The sequence below is a fragment of the Mastomys coucha genome, unplaced genomic scaffold (assembly GCF_008632895.1).
Source record: "Mastomys coucha isolate ucsf_1 unplaced genomic scaffold, UCSF_Mcou_1 pScaffold22, whole genome shotgun sequence".
NCBI classification, from domain to species: domain Eukaryota; kingdom Metazoa; phylum Chordata; class Mammalia; order Rodentia; family Muridae; genus Mastomys; species Mastomys coucha.
In genome coordinates, this window is record NW_022196905.1 from 129,726,287 (window position 1) to 129,742,442 (window position 16,156).

Sequence of the window (16,156 nt, forward strand, 5' to 3'; positions counted from 1 at the left end):
CTGTGTAGCCCTGGCTGTCCTGGAACTCACTCTGTAGACAGACCAGGCTGACCTTGAACTCATAAATCCACCTGCCTCTGCCTCCCAAGTGCTGGGATTACAGGCGTGCATTCTTTCTTTCTTTCTTTTTTTTTTTTTTTTTTGAGACAAATTTGCTATGTAGGCTGGCCTTGAACTCTGTCCTCATGTGCTGGGATCAGAGATATGCACCACCACCTGGCCTAGCTCTTTTTTTAAATTCACTTTACATCCCAATTGATGCCCCCTTCCCTTCCTGGCCACCCTCTTCCACAATCTGTGCCCCCTTCTCCTCTGAGAGAGTGGAAGCTCGCCTGCTGTCCCCCCACCCTGCCACATCAAGTCCCTTCTGGGGGCTAGGATTTGGCCTGAGGCCCCTGTCAGCCCTCCTTAGCTAGCTCCTAGCTTCCTTTGAAGTGGCTCCCCTAGGAGTGTGGCCCTCTGGAACACTACCTACACATTTTTCTGTTAGCTCCGCACAGACCTTCTGGTAGCAGAACCTGGTCATCTATCCTGCGGGGAGATGCTGTCCCCTTCTGCCACCGTTCTCATGGCCCTTTCTGCCTGTTAACCCTGTGACCTGGAGACATTAGTCACCAGACAGCCAGGCTCTGCAAGTTCAAAAGCAGCTTCCTGGGTCCCTCCCAGGCAACGGGACATCCCAGGAGGAATCAGTTCTACCACAGAAAATTAGATTTGAGTTGCTTTCAGAAGTGCTGCTTCTCCTTGCCTGGGACTGGAGGAAAAAAAAGCACCCCCTTGAGGCATCTGGGTTCTCCCCATGACTCAGAGCCCCCCCTTGCCCACTCTGGTGGCCTGCAGCTGACTTCAGAGGCGCCTGCTCCCAGTGGAGGGCTTGCAGGGGGGGGGGGGGGCTAATTGGAACCTTTCAGGCTGTGCTGTGGAGCCATGTGGTGTCTGGCTCCCACAACTTGGGCCAGCTGCCACCTGCACAGTGCTCCGGGGTCTGGGCCTGGGTACCAAGAAAGGGGTTCCTAAGACACACAATCATCTTGTGCTTGCTGTCCCCACTGCATGGGACAGGAAGAGAGAGTAGATGTCCCTGTAGTGGCCAGGATGTGCCTGGGTGCCAGCCAGGGCCCCAGTGTCTTTGACTCCCCAGTTCTCTCTAGGGGCTTCTTGCAGCAGTGGAGGCTGGCATATTGTTGCAACCTGCACACAGCTCTTGTGTCAGGACCAGGACAGCTTTGTTCTCCATCCTTTTTTTTTTTCTCCTAATGGGAAAGGGGGAGGGTGTGCGGAACAGGGCCCTGATATAAACAGTTACCAAGGAGACTGAGTGGGGGGTGTGTGTGGAAAGGTTCTCGCCTTCCCTCAGTCCATGGTGTGTGTGTGTGGGGGGGGTTACCCCAGCCGCAGGGGATCATGGGAGGCTGCAGTCTCAGTCCCGAGTCTCGCTGGAGCTGCCAGATGTTGCAGAGTTCACAGGCTCATGGGGACAGAGGCAGCAGAGGTGCCGAAGGATTCTGAGAGGACTTCTGGGGTGTCTGGTGGCACCCTCAGAGACTATGGGCCCAAGCAACCTACCCCATCATACTGAGAATGGACAGAACTGAACTTCCTTTCTGTCAGCTCCCAGCCAGCATCTACAGAGCTCAGTGCGGGACCTTCCTTTTTCTTTAATCCCTGTTGGGAACAGGGGCACGATGGGGTGTGCATACTCATCCTCTCCGGAAGAGCCCATCCTGCGAAGGTCAGTTCCAGACTAGTTCAGATGTGTGGGGAGCCCATTGGCCGGGTTCACATGGCTGCCATCGATTGCCAAAGGGAGAGGCAGCTCTCTGGGCTAGGGTCGGATGAGCTGCTGTTAGTTAGCCCCCGGGTGGTTGCTGCCACGTCTGCTTCCCGGAGCTTGCTAGGAGTTGCTCCCAGGCAGGAAGGGCTGCCCAGGAGAGACGCTTGTGTGATTGTCCAGTACAGGGTCCTCTAACTCCATTTGCCCAGAGGCCACTGCCTCTGCTGGATTTGAATGAGTGAGGGGGCAGATGAACAGTCCTTCCTGTCCCCAGGGCCAAAGTAGAGCTAATTAAAGGACAGGGTGGGCCTCAGAGACGTTCAGGCGTGGATGGGGAGATGGCTCCATTGAGTACTTGCTACCCAAGCACGAGGATCAGAGCTTGATCCCCAGAACCTGTACTAAAAAGCTGGGTATTGAGGTAGGCTTGTAATCCAGTGCTGGGAGGGCACTGGGTGGGCAGGTCCCTGGGGCATGGTGTCCAGCTAGCCTAAGCAGCATGGTGAGCTGAAGGCAAGTGAGAGACCTTGTGTGAACAAAGGTGGACAGCCCCCGAGGAACACCAGAGGTTGACCACACACACACACACACACACACACACACAAGAAATGCAGTGTCTTTTCTCCAGGGTTAAGGGTGAGCATCCCCAGGTAAACCTGTCCAGTGCCCTCACCTCACCGTGGCCAGAGCCAGCTGGCCTGGAGTTTTGGCCCCTTTCACGTACAGTAGACACTGGCCTTGGGGCCGGGCCCTTGGGAGCCCGCTGGTTTATCTCTTGAGGATGGAGTCCAGCCTTTCCTGTCTCTCTGGGTCTCTGGCTCTAGCACCTCTGTGGCCCTGTGCCACCTTAGGCTGCTGGGCGATTTCAGATGAAATCACAGACTGGCCCACATAGCCATTCACTTTCCAAGAAGACCTTTGATCCTTTGAGTGTCACTCAAGTTCCAGGTGCCTGGCAGGACTCAGGGGATACTGCAGAGTCAATTCAGTAAGTAGCTAAGGCCTTCAGAGACTGGGGCTGGGATGTCTGTCACATGCCTGTGTTGTGACAGGGCCTAGATTTGCAGCCAGCTCTGCTTCTGACGTGGCTCCTCTTTTCTTGCTGGGATTCCCCTGGGCTCCAACTCAGGGACAGGCCAGGCCCTGGGAAGACAAAGGTGGCACGCTTTAGTCCCCACCCTCAGCACCTGGCATGGTACCCTACCCTGCTCTGTGTGCTGGGGCTGGATGGAATTCCTATGGATACATCTGTCTTTTGAGAAAAGCCAGGAGCTGGCTTCTCAACCAGAGCGGAGAGGGAGTGGGAAATGTCCCCAGAGGCTGCTGTCCACCTCTTCCTGCCAGATACTGGGTGGGAGAGACCTGGACCAGCCATGCAGGAAAGCCGTGAATTGTGTGCTGAGTGCCAGGCACCTCCTGCTAAGTTATTAAAGCCAGTCCTCAAGGGAAGCGCAGCGTAGATGTATGTGCCCTGTTATGAAAGTAGCCCTGATGTTAGGGGAGGCAGGGAAAGGTTGCTCTGAGGAAGCTCAGATGTTGTGTTGAAGGACAGTAAGGGTTGGTGGGAAGGTCAGAGAAGGCCAGGCCAGGGGTCATCCCGTCTACTTGTGCACTCATAAGGGTGTTGTGACCTGGCCAGAGAAATAGGAGCTGGGCTTCCTTCTAGAACACCTTCTCTTACACTGCTCTCTACTTGGGGCTTCCCAGTTTTTGTTTTCTGAAACGGTTTTTCTGTGTAGCCCTGGCTGTCCTAGAATTCTCTGTAGACCAGGCTGGCCTTGAACTCCGGGATCCGCCTGCCTCTTCCTCTCAAGTGCCGGGATTAAAGGCGTGCGCCACCGTCCTAGGCGGCTTCCCTCTTTTTCTTGTCCTTATTTTCTCATGAGTTTGTATTTGTGTCTATATGAAGATGGGTGTTCATGCTCATGCACATGATGTACAGGTATGTAGAGGTCAGAAATCACCTCAAGTGCTGTAAACCTTACTAAACTCTATGTATATATTTTTGTCTAAGTATACGCAGCTGTGTGCACATACAAGCTTGGGGTGTGCACAGGATGTCCAGCTTGTCATGTGGTACAGGATGCAAACTCTCATCTTCATGATTAGGGATCAAGCCTTCGTAATTGCTGGGCTATCTGTGAATGCACAGCCCTTCCCCCCACCCCCGAACATATCACATACACATCCTCTGACCACACTTTGCTTTCTCCTGTTGAGTCTCCCATTGGCTTACTGTTGCAGGCTGGAGGTAGAGCATCTTTCAGCTTGTGCCCTGTCTGCCTGAGATGAAGACAAAGGAAGAAAGATGGAGAGGGAGAGAAGAGCAGACACTGGGAAGGAGAACATGGGAACATGGGCAAATAACCAGGCCAGCCTTGAGCTGTCCTGAGGCTCACTGATCTCCGTAAGCTCACTGATGATTTGAGGCACACAAAGGAGTGATTGCACCACTCCCAGCTGTGGCTTCGACACTAGGGCCTAGCACAGGCAGACTGTCCCCTGACAAACCTCCGCAGGTAGCACTGCCTGTCACGCCCATCCTGCAGCAGCCACATCTGTCTTCATCAGACTGTCTTGTTTTTCAGGGCCCCACCCGTCAAAGAGAGCAGCTTCGTGGAAAAGATGAAGAAAACGGTGAGACTCCTGTTTCTGCTTTTAGTAGAGCATGCTGTGGTGGGTACCAAGGAGGCCCAGGAGAGGGCCTGGAGTCCTGACAGGAGGACTGAGGGCTACTGGACCTGAGCAGGTCAGGATACAGCACGTGAGCTCTGCTCCTGACAGGAGGGCTGAGGGCTACTGGACCTGAGCAGGTCAGGATACAGCACGTGGGCTCTGCTCCTGACAGGAGGGCTGAGGGCTACTGGACCTGAGCAGGTCAGGATACAGCACGTGGGCTCTGCTCTTGCTTTCCTTGGGTAAACTGGAATGTAAGAACACTGGCTCCCCTATTATCCCAGTTCACAGTTTTGAGTCCATTCCCCAGAACCCACGGAAGGAGCCAGACCTGGCAGCATGCCTGTAATCATAGCGCAGGGTTCCTGGGGCCCACTGGTCAACAAGCATAGCCTGACCAGTGAGCAACAAAGCAGTGGCGGCACCCGAGGGGATGACCCCAGGGTAGTCCTCAGGCCTCCACAGGTACTTGCTGACACGTGAACACACACACACCACACACAGAATGTGGTCTATTGGAAGCCAGGCATGATGATATGCACCTGTAAACCCAGCACTAAGAAGGCTGATGCAGGAAAGTCAAAAGTTTAGGCCAACCGGGGCTCCCATAGTAACACCTATCTAAACATTTAAAAGAGGACGAGCTATCTCAGTGATTAAGAGTTCTTGCTGCTCTTGCATAGGAGCTGGCTTAATTCCCAGGATCTGCATGGTGGCTCAGAACCATCTGTATGGAATTCCAGCTCTAGATACCTCTGGCCTCCAATGGGTCCCTAAATATACGTATGCACACATACATACACATCATGTGTGTGTGTGTGTGTGTGTGTCTATATGTATGCACATACACACACACGCATATATATAATTGAAAAGTATGAAGGATATAGATATAGATATAGTAGCTTCTATGCAAATGCCTGGGTTTTTTTCTTTCTTTTTTTTTTTTTTAGATTTATTTATTATTATACATTAAGTACACTGTAGCTATCTTCAGATGCACCAGAAGAGGGCATCAGATCTCATTACGGGTGTTTGGGAGCCACCACGTGGTTGCTGGGATTTGAACTCAGGACCTTCGGAAGAGCAGTCGGTGCTCTTACCTGCTGAGCCATCTCTCCAGCCCGCAAATGCCTGTTTTAAGATCTATTATTTTGTAGGGGGCAGGTGGTTCAAGACAGCATTTCTGTATAGCCCTGACTATCCTGGAACTCACTCTGTAGACCAGGCTGGCCCCCAACTCAGAGATCGGCCTGCCTCTGCCTCCTGAGTGCTGAGATTAAAGGCGTGCGCCACCACTGCCTGGCTTAATTTTATTATTTTTAATTATGTCTATGGAGGAGGGTTGTGCACAGGAATGTAGGTGTACGCTGAGGCCATTGGGTCCCTGGAGCTGCAGTTACAGGCGATTGTGAGCATCCGACATGGGTGCAGGGAACCGCACTTGGGTCCTCCGCAAGAGCAACAAGTACTTTTAACTGCTGAGCCACCCCTCTAGCCTCTACCTCACTGTGCTGTGTGTTATTACAGGAGACTTTAGCTCCTGCAGATTTTGGTATCTTTTGAACAGGAATCATGGACCCCCACAGATGCCAAAGGATCACATCCACTGTTGGATGGAGGGCTGTTATCCATGCTTTCCCAATCACCTTCTTGGGTTTTTTGTTTGTTTGTTTGTTTTGTTTTTAAGATTTATTTTATGTATATGAATACACTGTAGCTGTCTTCAGACACTCCAGAAGAGGGCATATGATCCCATTACAGATGGTTGTGAGCCACCATGTGGTTGCTGGGACTTGAACTCAGGATCTCTGGAAGAGCAGTCAATGCTCTTAACCACTGAGCCGTCTCTCCAGCCTCACTTTTCCTTCTCATACTCAGTGTTAGGTTGTGTTTTCCTTGGGTCAGAGTATAATCTTGAGTAACGAACATGAGATTCCTTTGACTCCAGCTGGAGTTCTTGGGTGAAGCCTGTCCTCTTCCATTGAAGCATCAGCGACAGCCAGGAGAGAGAGGACCCTTAAGCGGGCTGCCCTGTGTCTCCTGGCCCCCTTACTGAGTCTGTGTGTCTGTCTTTTCCCTCAGGGAAGGAACATTATTGTATTCTATGGCTCCCAGACGGGAACAGCTGAGGAGTTTGCTAACCGGCTGTCCAAGGATGCCCACCGCTATGGGATGCGGGGCATGTCCGCAGACCCTGAAGAGTATGACTTGGTGAGTAATGAGGGACCTTGGGATGCCTCTTCCCTGGCTTTGGAAGGTGTCGGATGGGGTCATCTCCAAGAGCTCTAAGCCCGCCTTAAGTTGAGCTCTTAGTAACTTGTACGATAAAGCTGAGGAAGAGTGGGACAGAGTCGTGGCGGGGTCAGGAGAGGCTGAAGTTAGGGACAGTGGAGTCCCTTCTCATCCATAGGCCGTTCTGCCTGTGCTGTTCCTCATAAGCCAGTATAGGATAAAACAGATCTCATCCATGTCCTTAAGGGCTAGGACTGGGAGCATCATTGCCCCCACTGTCCGCCAGCTCTCCAGGCTTATTCGTCTGGTTCTGCCTACCCCATTCCCTTACACAGTATACAAAACTGCCATCAGCCAGGGGTAGGAGGAAGGGAGCAGGTGGCCTAGGAGTTGCCTCTTTGGCTTCCATATAAGGTCATTGGCAGCACAAGCACACCCACTGCCCGTCTGAAGAGACGTCCCTGTAGGGTGCTCCTTGTTTCAGAGCCTCCCTCCCCTGAATGCCCACTCCACACTCCTCCACGAGGGCCTTCTTCCATCTACAGACTTGGTTTTAAACTGGTGGGAGATGCATGAAGGGCTTCCTGGCAGGCCTTCCCACCCGCCGCTCTGTTCCTCAGTGGTGGGCTCAGGCTGTGGCGGTGACACTCCTGTCTCTCTAGGCTGATCTGAGCAGCCTGCCTGAGATTGACAAGTCCCTGGTAGTCTTCTGCATGGCCACATACGGCGAGGGCGACCCCACCGACAACGCGCAGGACTTCTATGACTGGCTGCAGGAGACCGACGTGGACCTCACTGGGGTCAAGTTTGCTGTGAGTCTCCCCAGGGTTCTGGGGGCACATGCTGGCCTGTGGTAGCTCCCCAGAACCTTACGATTCTCCCGTGCAAACTGCCCCCTCTGTTCCTCCACAATGTGACAGGGCAGGTAGCTTCCAGCAGTGGGCCTGATCCTTACCCTGGTGAAGCCTCTCCCAGAGTTCCTCCCACCCTACCAGCTGATCCCCAGGAACATGGGTTATCGGAGGACGAAAGGCCCAAACAGTATAATTTGGCCAAGCAAGGAGGACTGGGGCCTCCAGCTAAGCTAGGTTTGAGATAGAAGACTGGTTGTAAAAGGAGCTGCTACCTCTGGGCTGCAGGTCTCCTAAATAAAGCTATCAGCTGTTCTTCTCAGGGACCATAGATCCAGACTTCCAGTGCAGGGTACAGTCTACCCCAAGAACATCAGATCCCACCAGATAGGCTCAAGTCCTGGCCTGAGAGCCTCCCTGCTATCCACACAGGTGTTTGGTCTTGGAAACAAGACCTATGAGCACTTCAATGCCATGGGCAAGTATGTGGACCAGCGGCTGGAGCAGCTTGGTGCCCAGCGCATCTTTGAGTTGGGCCTTGGTGATGACGACGGGAAGTGAGTGCCACACCCCAGTTGCGCGGGTCCTAGCCTGGCGTGCGGGCCAGCCTCTTACCCCTAGCTGGGGTGAGAGCAGGCTGATGGCTAGCCTGGCCAACCCTCTCTCTTTCCAGCTTGGAAGAGGATTTCATCACATGGAGGGAGCAGTTCTGGCCAGCTGTGTGCGAGTTCTTCGGGGTGGAAGCTACTGGGGAGGAGTCGAGGTAAGTGGAAGGCCGAAGCTGGGGCCTGGGCTGGGTGGCCCTGGGGACACAATGAGGTATGGGGGTGGCGAGAGCTCAGGCATAGGATCTGGGAGACCCTTGTTACAGGGGAAGAGGCTCCCTGAAGGTGAGGGGGCTGAAGTGGGGTCTTCCTTACTGTCTTGTGGGCTCGCCAGGACACTGGCTTCCCTCCGACCTGTGCTTCATGGCCAGCTAGTCCTCTCAGGCCCTCGGGGTCGACCTCGGCCCTTCTCCTGCCTTTTGCTTCTCTGTAATGTCTGCCACAGGGTCCCCTGCTTCCTACTGTCACATGTCTTCCATCTATGCTCCTCTTAGCTCAAGGCCTCTCTCTCTGACTAACCCTGAAAGCTTCCCTTTCCCCAGCCTTGACCACAGCCTTGCTTTTTCCATTCCTAGCATCCGCCAGTATGAGCTTGTGGTCCACGAAGACATGGACACAGCCAAGGTGTACACGGGTGAGATGGGACGTCTGAAGAGCTACGAGAACCAGAAACCGTGAGTGGAGGAAGGGATGTGGGGCTGACAGCCCTGGGGCCCTCTGAAAGGGTACCCAAGGGGCAGGTGCTATTCCTCTTTCAGGCACTAGGAGCCAAGCCATGGCAAGTTAAAATTGGGCAAAAAGCCCCATTCTTTCTTTAGAATCCACCACCACTGGGGGTGTAGCTCAATGGGCTGAGTGCTTCTGTAACACTCGAGGCCCCGGCTCCATCCCCAGGACTGAAGGACTAGATGTGGTAGCACACACTGCAGGCTCAGCACATGGCAGGGGAAGGAAACTCTACAGTTAATCTTTTTCTCAGCTGCATAGTGGGCTGCAAAGCCAGCCTGGGATACATGAAAAAACACTACTCGTCTTGACCCTTCCTACCTCTGGGTACTGCCCAGAGTCTCGCTGGAGCCCTCCCTAGTCATCCTGGTCACATGGAGTCAAGCCAGCCATCCTGCTGGCCCAGACTCCTCCACTTGTCACTTCCAGCCACACTGTGGTTCCTGAGTGTGAGTGTGAAAACCAAATGACATGCAGGGATCTCAGGACCTAGGCAGCTTCCACCACTGCCCAGGCCCCCATAGGCAGAGTGCAGAGGGTCTCAAGTTTCTTAGGAACCCGCCTGCTTTACTGTCTGGGTCCCTTTGCTCCGCCCATTTCATTACACATACAGAGCTGGGACCACCTTTTGCCATATTCAGTTTGGCTTCTTCATGTCCCTGGAAGGCTCAGAGGCCTCCCCACCAGTTCTTGTTCTCGTTGATTAGTATAAACAGCTCCCAAGCAAATCACTGACCTCCTTTCTTCCCATCAGTCCCTTCGATGCCAAGAATCCATTCCTGGCTGCTGTCACCACCAACCGGAAGCTGAACCAAGGCACTGAGCGGCATTTAATGCACCTGGAACTGGACATCTCAGACTCCAAGATCAGGTACCTGCCGCCCCTCATCTCCCCTTCAGCAAGCCTGGCCCCGAGTCATCTGCTTGCTTCCTCCTGACCCTTGCACTGCTGTCTAGGTATGAATCTGGAGATCATGTGGCTGTGTACCCAGCCAATGACTCGACCCTGGTCAACCAGATTGGGGAGATCCTGGGGGCTGACCTGGATGTCGTCATGTCTCTAAACAATCTTGATGGTAAGTTCCAGAACTGAGGGTTTTATCTAGGCCTGAAAGTGGAGCCTCTAGGTGCTAAGGGGCCCATGCCCCAGGACACCATCTGTGTGGCTGGCTTACTCTCCATCTCCTGTGGCCAGGAGGCAGAACCAGCCTGCTTCCCATGGAGCTAGGAAAGCCGCCACCCACCACATCCTCCTGGACAAGGGCTGCTAAGCCAAGTCTGTCCCTTAGGCCCAGGGTCCACAACTACCTCAGTGGCTGTGGGCTGCTGGCTCCTGCTCCTGGGCCTCCATCCTCACTGGTAAATGGAAGAACTGGGGCCAGCAGCCCTCAGCGCCCACTAGCTAGGGTCCTTCACAGTGCATGGGTGCTAGAGGATGCTGTAACCCAGGGCCTTTCACTGTGGACACAGGCATCTAGTACCCACCCACGTCCTTCCTCTGCCCTCAGGGACTTCCAGTCAGAATACAGAACCAGGAGCTGGTTTCTGTTCAACCTAGCCACTCCCCTTCCCCCACATACACCCTGTGCTTCCTCTAAGACCTGGCAGCCTATAATGGGCACTTCCTGCCTGGCCTGGCAGAAAGCTTGAGCCTCGTCACAGAGTCAGGGATGCAAATGAGAGCACTGCTGGGGGGCCAGCTCCCGCTCACAAAGGCCTGCAGCATCTAAGGGCTGGAGCCTCCAACTCGATCCTATGCGTCTCCTCCTGCAGAGGAGTCAAATAAGAAGCATCCGTTCCCGTGCCCCACCACCTACCGCACGGCCCTCACCTACTACCTGGACATCACTAACCCACCACGCACCAATGTGCTCTACGAGCTGGCCCAGTACGCCTCAGAGCCCTCGGAGCAGGAGCACCTACACAAGATGGCATCCTCCTCAGGAGAGGGCAAGGTGAGCCTGCGCACCCTCTGTCTCTACATCCCGCCCACTACACACACCCGCCTCCAGGCTGCCCCTACCTTCCGTCCATATCTCCCCAGGAGCTATACCTGAGCTGGGTAGTGGAGGCCCGGAGGCACATCCTAGCCATTCTCCAAGACTACCCATCCCTTCGGCCACCCATCGACCACCTGTGTGAGCTACTGCCACGGCTGCAGGCCCGCTACTACTCCATTGCCTCATCCTCTAAGGTGAAGGGTACAGCTCTGCTAGGGAGGGCAGTGGCTGCTGGATGCCCACCGAGGAAGGGCTCCTAGGGGGTTGAAGCCCGGCTCACACCAGTCCTTCCTCCAGGTCCACCCCAACTCCGTGCACATCTGTGCCGTGGCTGTGGAGTATGAAGCAAAGTCTGGACGAGTGAACAAGGGGGTGGCCACCAGCTGGCTTCGGGCCAAGGAACCAGCAGGAGAGAATGGCCACCGGGCTCTGGTACCCATGTTCGTTCGCAAATCTCAGTTCCGCTTGCCTTTCAAGTCCACCACGCCTGTTATCATGGTGGGCCCTGGCACTGGGGTTGCCCCTTTCATGGGCTTCATCCAGGAGCGAGCCTGGCTTCGAGAGCAAGGTAAGCCGCGGGGCTGTGGTTTTGTGGAAGCCAGGGTCAGGCCAGAGCTCCCCTTCACCATAGCCTCCCCCCTGCCCAGGCAAGGAGGTTGGAGAGACGCTGCTCTACTATGGCTGCCGGCGCTCGGATGAGGACTATCTATATCGGGAAGAGCTAGCGCGCTTCCACAAGGACGGCGCCCTCTCGCAGCTTAATGTGGCCTTTTCCCGGGAGCAGGCCCACAAGGTGAGGCGGGTACCTGCGCCGCCGGGCTGGGCCGCCCCATGAAGGTGGTGCTGTGGGGTCCCGACCCTGCTCACAGCTGCCCCCGCCCCCAGGTCTATGTCCAACACCTGCTGAAGAGAGACAAAGAACACCTGTGGAAGCTGATCCACGAAGGCGGTGCCCACATCTATGTCTGCGGGTGAGTAAAGGGACCGGGGAGGCACAGGGTACGGACTACCCACCACCCACAATGTCCCACCACAATTTCTTGTCTCCTGTTCTCCACCTAGGGATGCTCGAAACATGGCCAAAGATGTGCAGAACACGTTCTATGACATCGTGGCGGAGTTCGGGCCCATGGAGCACACCCAGGCTGTGGACTACGTTAAGAAGCTCATGACCAAGGGCCGCTACTCACTGGATGTGTGGAGCTAGGCGCTGCTGCCCTCCTACCCCTCGCTCCCTGGAATCACCTCCTAACTCCCTTCTGTGGCCTCCACCTCTGGTGGTTCCTGCCTGGCCTGGACACAGGGAGGCCCAGGGACTGACTCCTCCTGGCCTGAGTGATGCCCTCCTGGGCTCTTCGGCAGAGCCTGGTCCACTGTATGGGGCAGCCCAGCCCCTGGGCACATGGCGAGAGAGGGACTGGACCCACCTTTGGGTGATGGGTGCCTTAGGTCCTTAGCAGCTGTACAGAAGGGGCTCTTCTCTCCACAGAGCTGGGGTGCAGCCCCAACATGTGATTTTGAATGAGTGTAAATAATTTTAAATAACCTGGCCCTTGGAATAAAGTTGTTTTCTGTATTTGCCTGGTGTTGCTTGAGTTTATATGGGGTCAGTCTTGGGATCTGCCTCAGTTAGACTTCCCACCTCCCCAGACCAGGAGCCAAGAGCCAGTGTCTCCCTTGGAAGAAGACATCCACAATCCATCAGACACCTCCATGCCTCTCTTCCTTTATTGAGGCCTAGAGCCCAAATCTTGCAAGCTGGGCTCCAGGCCCAGGCCTTCCTCAGGGCCCACAGAGCCCACAAAGCCCAGGGGGCACAGAAGGGAACCCTCTACACAAGGGGTGCCTCAACCTGCCGCCCCACCTGGCACACAGGTCAGAAGCCCCTTTGGGGCTGGCATCAGATCTAGCTTAGTCCTTCTTGCTCCCGTGCTGCTGGCTGTGGAACTTCTGATGCACCACTCGGAGGGTGGTGAAGAAATTGCCCAGGAAGAGGAGGAGGAAGGGGAGGCCGCACATGAGCACCTGCGGGGGTAGGGAAGGCCAAAAGTCAGGACAGGCGAAGTCTAGATGGGATCTCCCATGCATCCCTACCTGACCCCTGGCTCACCTGCCACTCCTTGCACTCAGGGTCCCGGGCCAAGTTAAACAATGTCAGCGCATTAAAGAGCTGCCAGAACTGTAAAGGAGGGAGTCTGCTCAGTACCGTAGTGTTCAGTGGGACAAGGAGCCAGAGGCGGATGACACCCAAGTGGTGGATGAGGACACCCGAGTGTGACTTACATGTCCAAAGAAGAGGAACGGAAGCAGGAAGGTGAGGCCTCTCCACATCCAAGACTGAAAACCCTCTACAGGGGGTATTAAAAAAGCGGAGGTAGTAGCCAGGCTGGAAGCATCCGATACCTTCCTCAGGGAAGCCCCGCCCTTCCATTTCCCCAGGGCTGTGGAGCAGGGCCAGCTGACTCACCTACGGTGAGATCCATAGTGTGTCGTTCGCCCAGGGCTCGCAGGCGGTACAGGCACCCGCTCTGATAGTAATACTGCAGAAACTGCACAAAGCCTAGGGGGTGGGGCAGGTTGAGCAAGTTAGACTCACTCTAGGCCGCAGGTTCTCTGTCCCCTTGTCCCCTCCCTAGCAAGGGTACTCACTCTGGTACATGGAGAAAGACAGGAACTGGTTCCGGAACTTCTGGTACATGAGTCCGTCTGGCCTAAATTCAAGGAGAAAGCAGAGGAAAGGAGGGCTAAGAGCCCGGATCTTCCGCCTCACCCCACTCCCGTCAACTGAAGTCTCAGTCACTCACCAGGTCAGCATGACTCCTGACAGGAACGTGGACACATAATGATGGAAAACCCACCAGCCTTTGATCCTGTAGGAGGGCATCAGTTACTCTTGCGAGAACGGATCCCACAGACAGCACACGTGTGGCACCACCCGCCCCACTGCGCATGCGCACCTGGAACCATTATTGATGAGGATGCTCTCCCGGATGGTCAGCGTGCAGTAATACCAGACCAGCAGGAAGTTGAAGGCGGCGTCCGTCACCCTGGGGAGTGCGGTACAAAGAACTGATACCAGAGCCTTGCCCCTGACACTGTCCTCTCCCAGACTGAGACCCTCACCTGGAGTTGAGCAGGAAACGACAGGTGAAGGAGATGAGGATGAGGATGATGGTGAGGTAGAGTTTGAATTTCTCATACTCGTCTTTGTAAGCGAACCTGGTGGGGAGAGGGATGCGCATTCATGGGCAGGCTGCCTGGGGCGGTGTGGGGAGGGGAGTGAGGGGGGGGTGTCACAGACCAGCCTGGAGAAGTTGACCCAGAAATCAAGACCACACCAAGCAAAGTCAGGGTAGAGGTGGATGGAGAACCCTGGGTGAAACCCAGCCCTTGGCAACAACCTCCACATACTTAGCCTGCTTGCTCAAAAGTGTCACGTTGACATTCCCCAGAACCAGACTCAGGTACAACCTACAGAACAGAAAGAGGCCTCAGTGAGAGGAAGGAGCAGCGCAGTCCAGAGCTTACTGTGTTCCCTGTGGCCTTGGTACACTGGTCTAAACTTTAGGGGGTGCCATTGACCAAGTACACATGGTACCCGGACACATCTCTCCCTGCCTGCTCCTGAATCCTGCCCTGGGGTAAACAGTGTCTCTAACCTATGGTGTTTTGCCTGAGACCTCCCTCTGTTGGCACCTTGAGAGCCCTAGCTGTCCTCTGTGAGAAACTATCTATCCCTATATCCCGACCACTCCTCGGGTCTGGGCATGGGGAGTTGGCATCTCAGAAGATGGGCATCCACTGCTGGGGTTTGTTTATTTGTTTGCTTGTTTTTTTGTCTTGTTTTGATTTTTGGTTTTTCGAGGCACGGTTTCTCTGTGTAACCTTGGCTTGAATTCCACTGTAGACCAGGCTGGCCTCAAACTCAGAGATCCACATCCTCTCTACTGGATTAAAAGTGTGCTCTAGCACCACCTAGCTTCTCTTTCTTAATGTGTATGTGTCTATGCTGGGATTAAAGGTGTGCACCACCACTGCCCGGCTTATTTATTCTTCGATTTTTAAACCTCAAGAAACTCAGCCCTGAGTCCCCTTCCTATGCGTCCTATACATAGCCACACACTGGACTCCGTTCCCACATCAATGGCCTCTCTTCAAAACTCCAGGTGGAGGATAGCTCAGCTGGTAAGAAGCCTAGCTTCACAGAAAGACTCACACCTGTAATCCCAGGACGTGGGAAGTTGAAGCAGGAGGACCAGCACTGAGGCTAGCCTGGGGTACAATAGACTCTGTCTAAAAAATAGACCAACAAGCCCAACAAACAAAACCAAGCTACTTGTATGTCTACCCCTCTCACTGATGAAGTTCATCTGTCTTCAGTCAGAGATACTCCAGGTGTGTCAGCAGCACTGTGTCCTTTAGTGAGGAGCTGCACCCAGTAGGTGCACTCAGCAGCTGCACCCAGTAGGTGCACTCAGCAGCTGCACCCAGTAGGTGGGCTTTTGTCCCCATTCAAGCCTCAGAGTATAGATAGCAAAGATAGCTGCAAGGGAGGCTGGAAGCCTGAACTGCACATGAGCGAGCAGAGCCTCTTCCCGGCGGCTCGGACTTATCATAGCTGTGATGAAACAGCGTGATCAAAAGCAGCTTGGGGAGAGAGAGTTTATTTGGCTGACCTATCTAGAATTTCAGTTCACTGAAGAAAACCAAGATAGGAACTAAAACAGCGCAGGAACCTGGAGGCAGGAGCTGATGCAGAGGGCACGGAAGAGTGCAGCTTACTGGCTTGCTCCTGATCACCTACTCAGCCTGCTTTCTTATAGAACCAGGGCCACCAGCCCAGGGCTAGCCCCACCTACAGTGGGCGTGGCCTCCACCATCAATCACTAATTAAGAAAATGCTCTACAGGTTTGTCCCCACAGCCTGATCTTACAGAAGCATTCTCCAGTCAGGGTCCCTCCTTTTAGATGACTCTAGTTTGTGTCAAGTTGACTAAATGTAGCCACTCCTTGTCAGTTTGACACTCGACACTATTTAATGATAACCTTTCCTTTTTCATCCCCAAGATCTCGTATTAATAAATATCACAACATAAAACACATCGCCAAACTTGGAATTGGTAGACTTTACAAACTCAAACATTTTAAAAGTTCAGGCTCTGAAAAATTACAAAGTCCTGCTGGGTGGTAGTAGCCCACAACTTTAATCCCAGCACTGAGGGTTAGGGTTAGGGAGAGATTTCTGAGTTCGAGGCCAGCCTGGCCAGCCTGGTCTACAGACGGAGTCCC

General features: G+C 54.2%; 2 protein-coding genes across 2 annotated transcripts in view; one reads left to right on the forward strand and one right to left on the reverse strand.

Moving 5' to 3' along the window:
• Nucleotides 1-12,443, forward strand: part of LOC116068545 (NADPH--cytochrome P450 reductase) — a 47,939-nt gene extending 35,496 nt beyond the window's left edge. The window contains exons 3-16 of the mRNA XM_031338225.1: nucleotides 4,363-4,411; nucleotides 6,536-6,664; nucleotides 7,348-7,497; nucleotides 7,969-8,093; nucleotides 8,210-8,299; nucleotides 8,717-8,815; nucleotides 9,622-9,738; nucleotides 9,825-9,943; nucleotides 10,641-10,822; nucleotides 10,912-11,061; nucleotides 11,165-11,435; nucleotides 11,515-11,660; nucleotides 11,753-11,838; nucleotides 11,930-12,443. Of these exons, the coding sequence (XP_031194085.1) occupies nucleotides 4,363-4,411; nucleotides 6,536-6,664; nucleotides 7,348-7,497; nucleotides 7,969-8,093; nucleotides 8,210-8,299; nucleotides 8,717-8,815; nucleotides 9,622-9,738; nucleotides 9,825-9,943; nucleotides 10,641-10,822; nucleotides 10,912-11,061; nucleotides 11,165-11,435; nucleotides 11,515-11,660; nucleotides 11,753-11,838; nucleotides 11,930-12,074 (1,858 nt within the window). The 3' untranslated portion in view covers nucleotides 12,075-12,443. The remainder of the gene's footprint in view (nucleotides 1-4,362; nucleotides 4,412-6,535; nucleotides 6,665-7,347; nucleotides 7,498-7,968; nucleotides 8,094-8,209; nucleotides 8,300-8,716; nucleotides 8,816-9,621; nucleotides 9,739-9,824; nucleotides 9,944-10,640; nucleotides 10,823-10,911; nucleotides 11,062-11,164; nucleotides 11,436-11,514; nucleotides 11,661-11,752; nucleotides 11,839-11,929) is intronic.
• A 133-nt stretch (nucleotides 12,444-12,576) lies between these two features.
• Nucleotides 12,577-16,156, reverse strand: part of Tmem120a (transmembrane protein 120A) — an 8,300-nt gene continuing 4,720 nt past the window's right edge. Inside the window, exons 4-12 of the mRNA XM_031338226.1 lie at nucleotides 14,279-14,338; nucleotides 13,991-14,086; nucleotides 13,825-13,914; nucleotides 13,672-13,737; nucleotides 13,517-13,578; nucleotides 13,335-13,427; nucleotides 13,151-13,215; nucleotides 12,978-13,046; nucleotides 12,577-12,892 (exon numbers count right to left, since the gene is read on the reverse strand). Coding sequence (XP_031194086.1) covers nucleotides 12,779-12,892; nucleotides 12,978-13,046; nucleotides 13,151-13,215; nucleotides 13,335-13,427; nucleotides 13,517-13,578; nucleotides 13,672-13,737; nucleotides 13,825-13,914; nucleotides 13,991-14,086; nucleotides 14,279-14,338 — 715 coding nt within the window. The 3' untranslated portion in view covers nucleotides 12,577-12,778. The remainder of the gene's footprint in view (nucleotides 12,893-12,977; nucleotides 13,047-13,150; nucleotides 13,216-13,334; nucleotides 13,428-13,516; nucleotides 13,579-13,671; nucleotides 13,738-13,824; nucleotides 13,915-13,990; nucleotides 14,087-14,278; nucleotides 14,339-16,156) is intronic.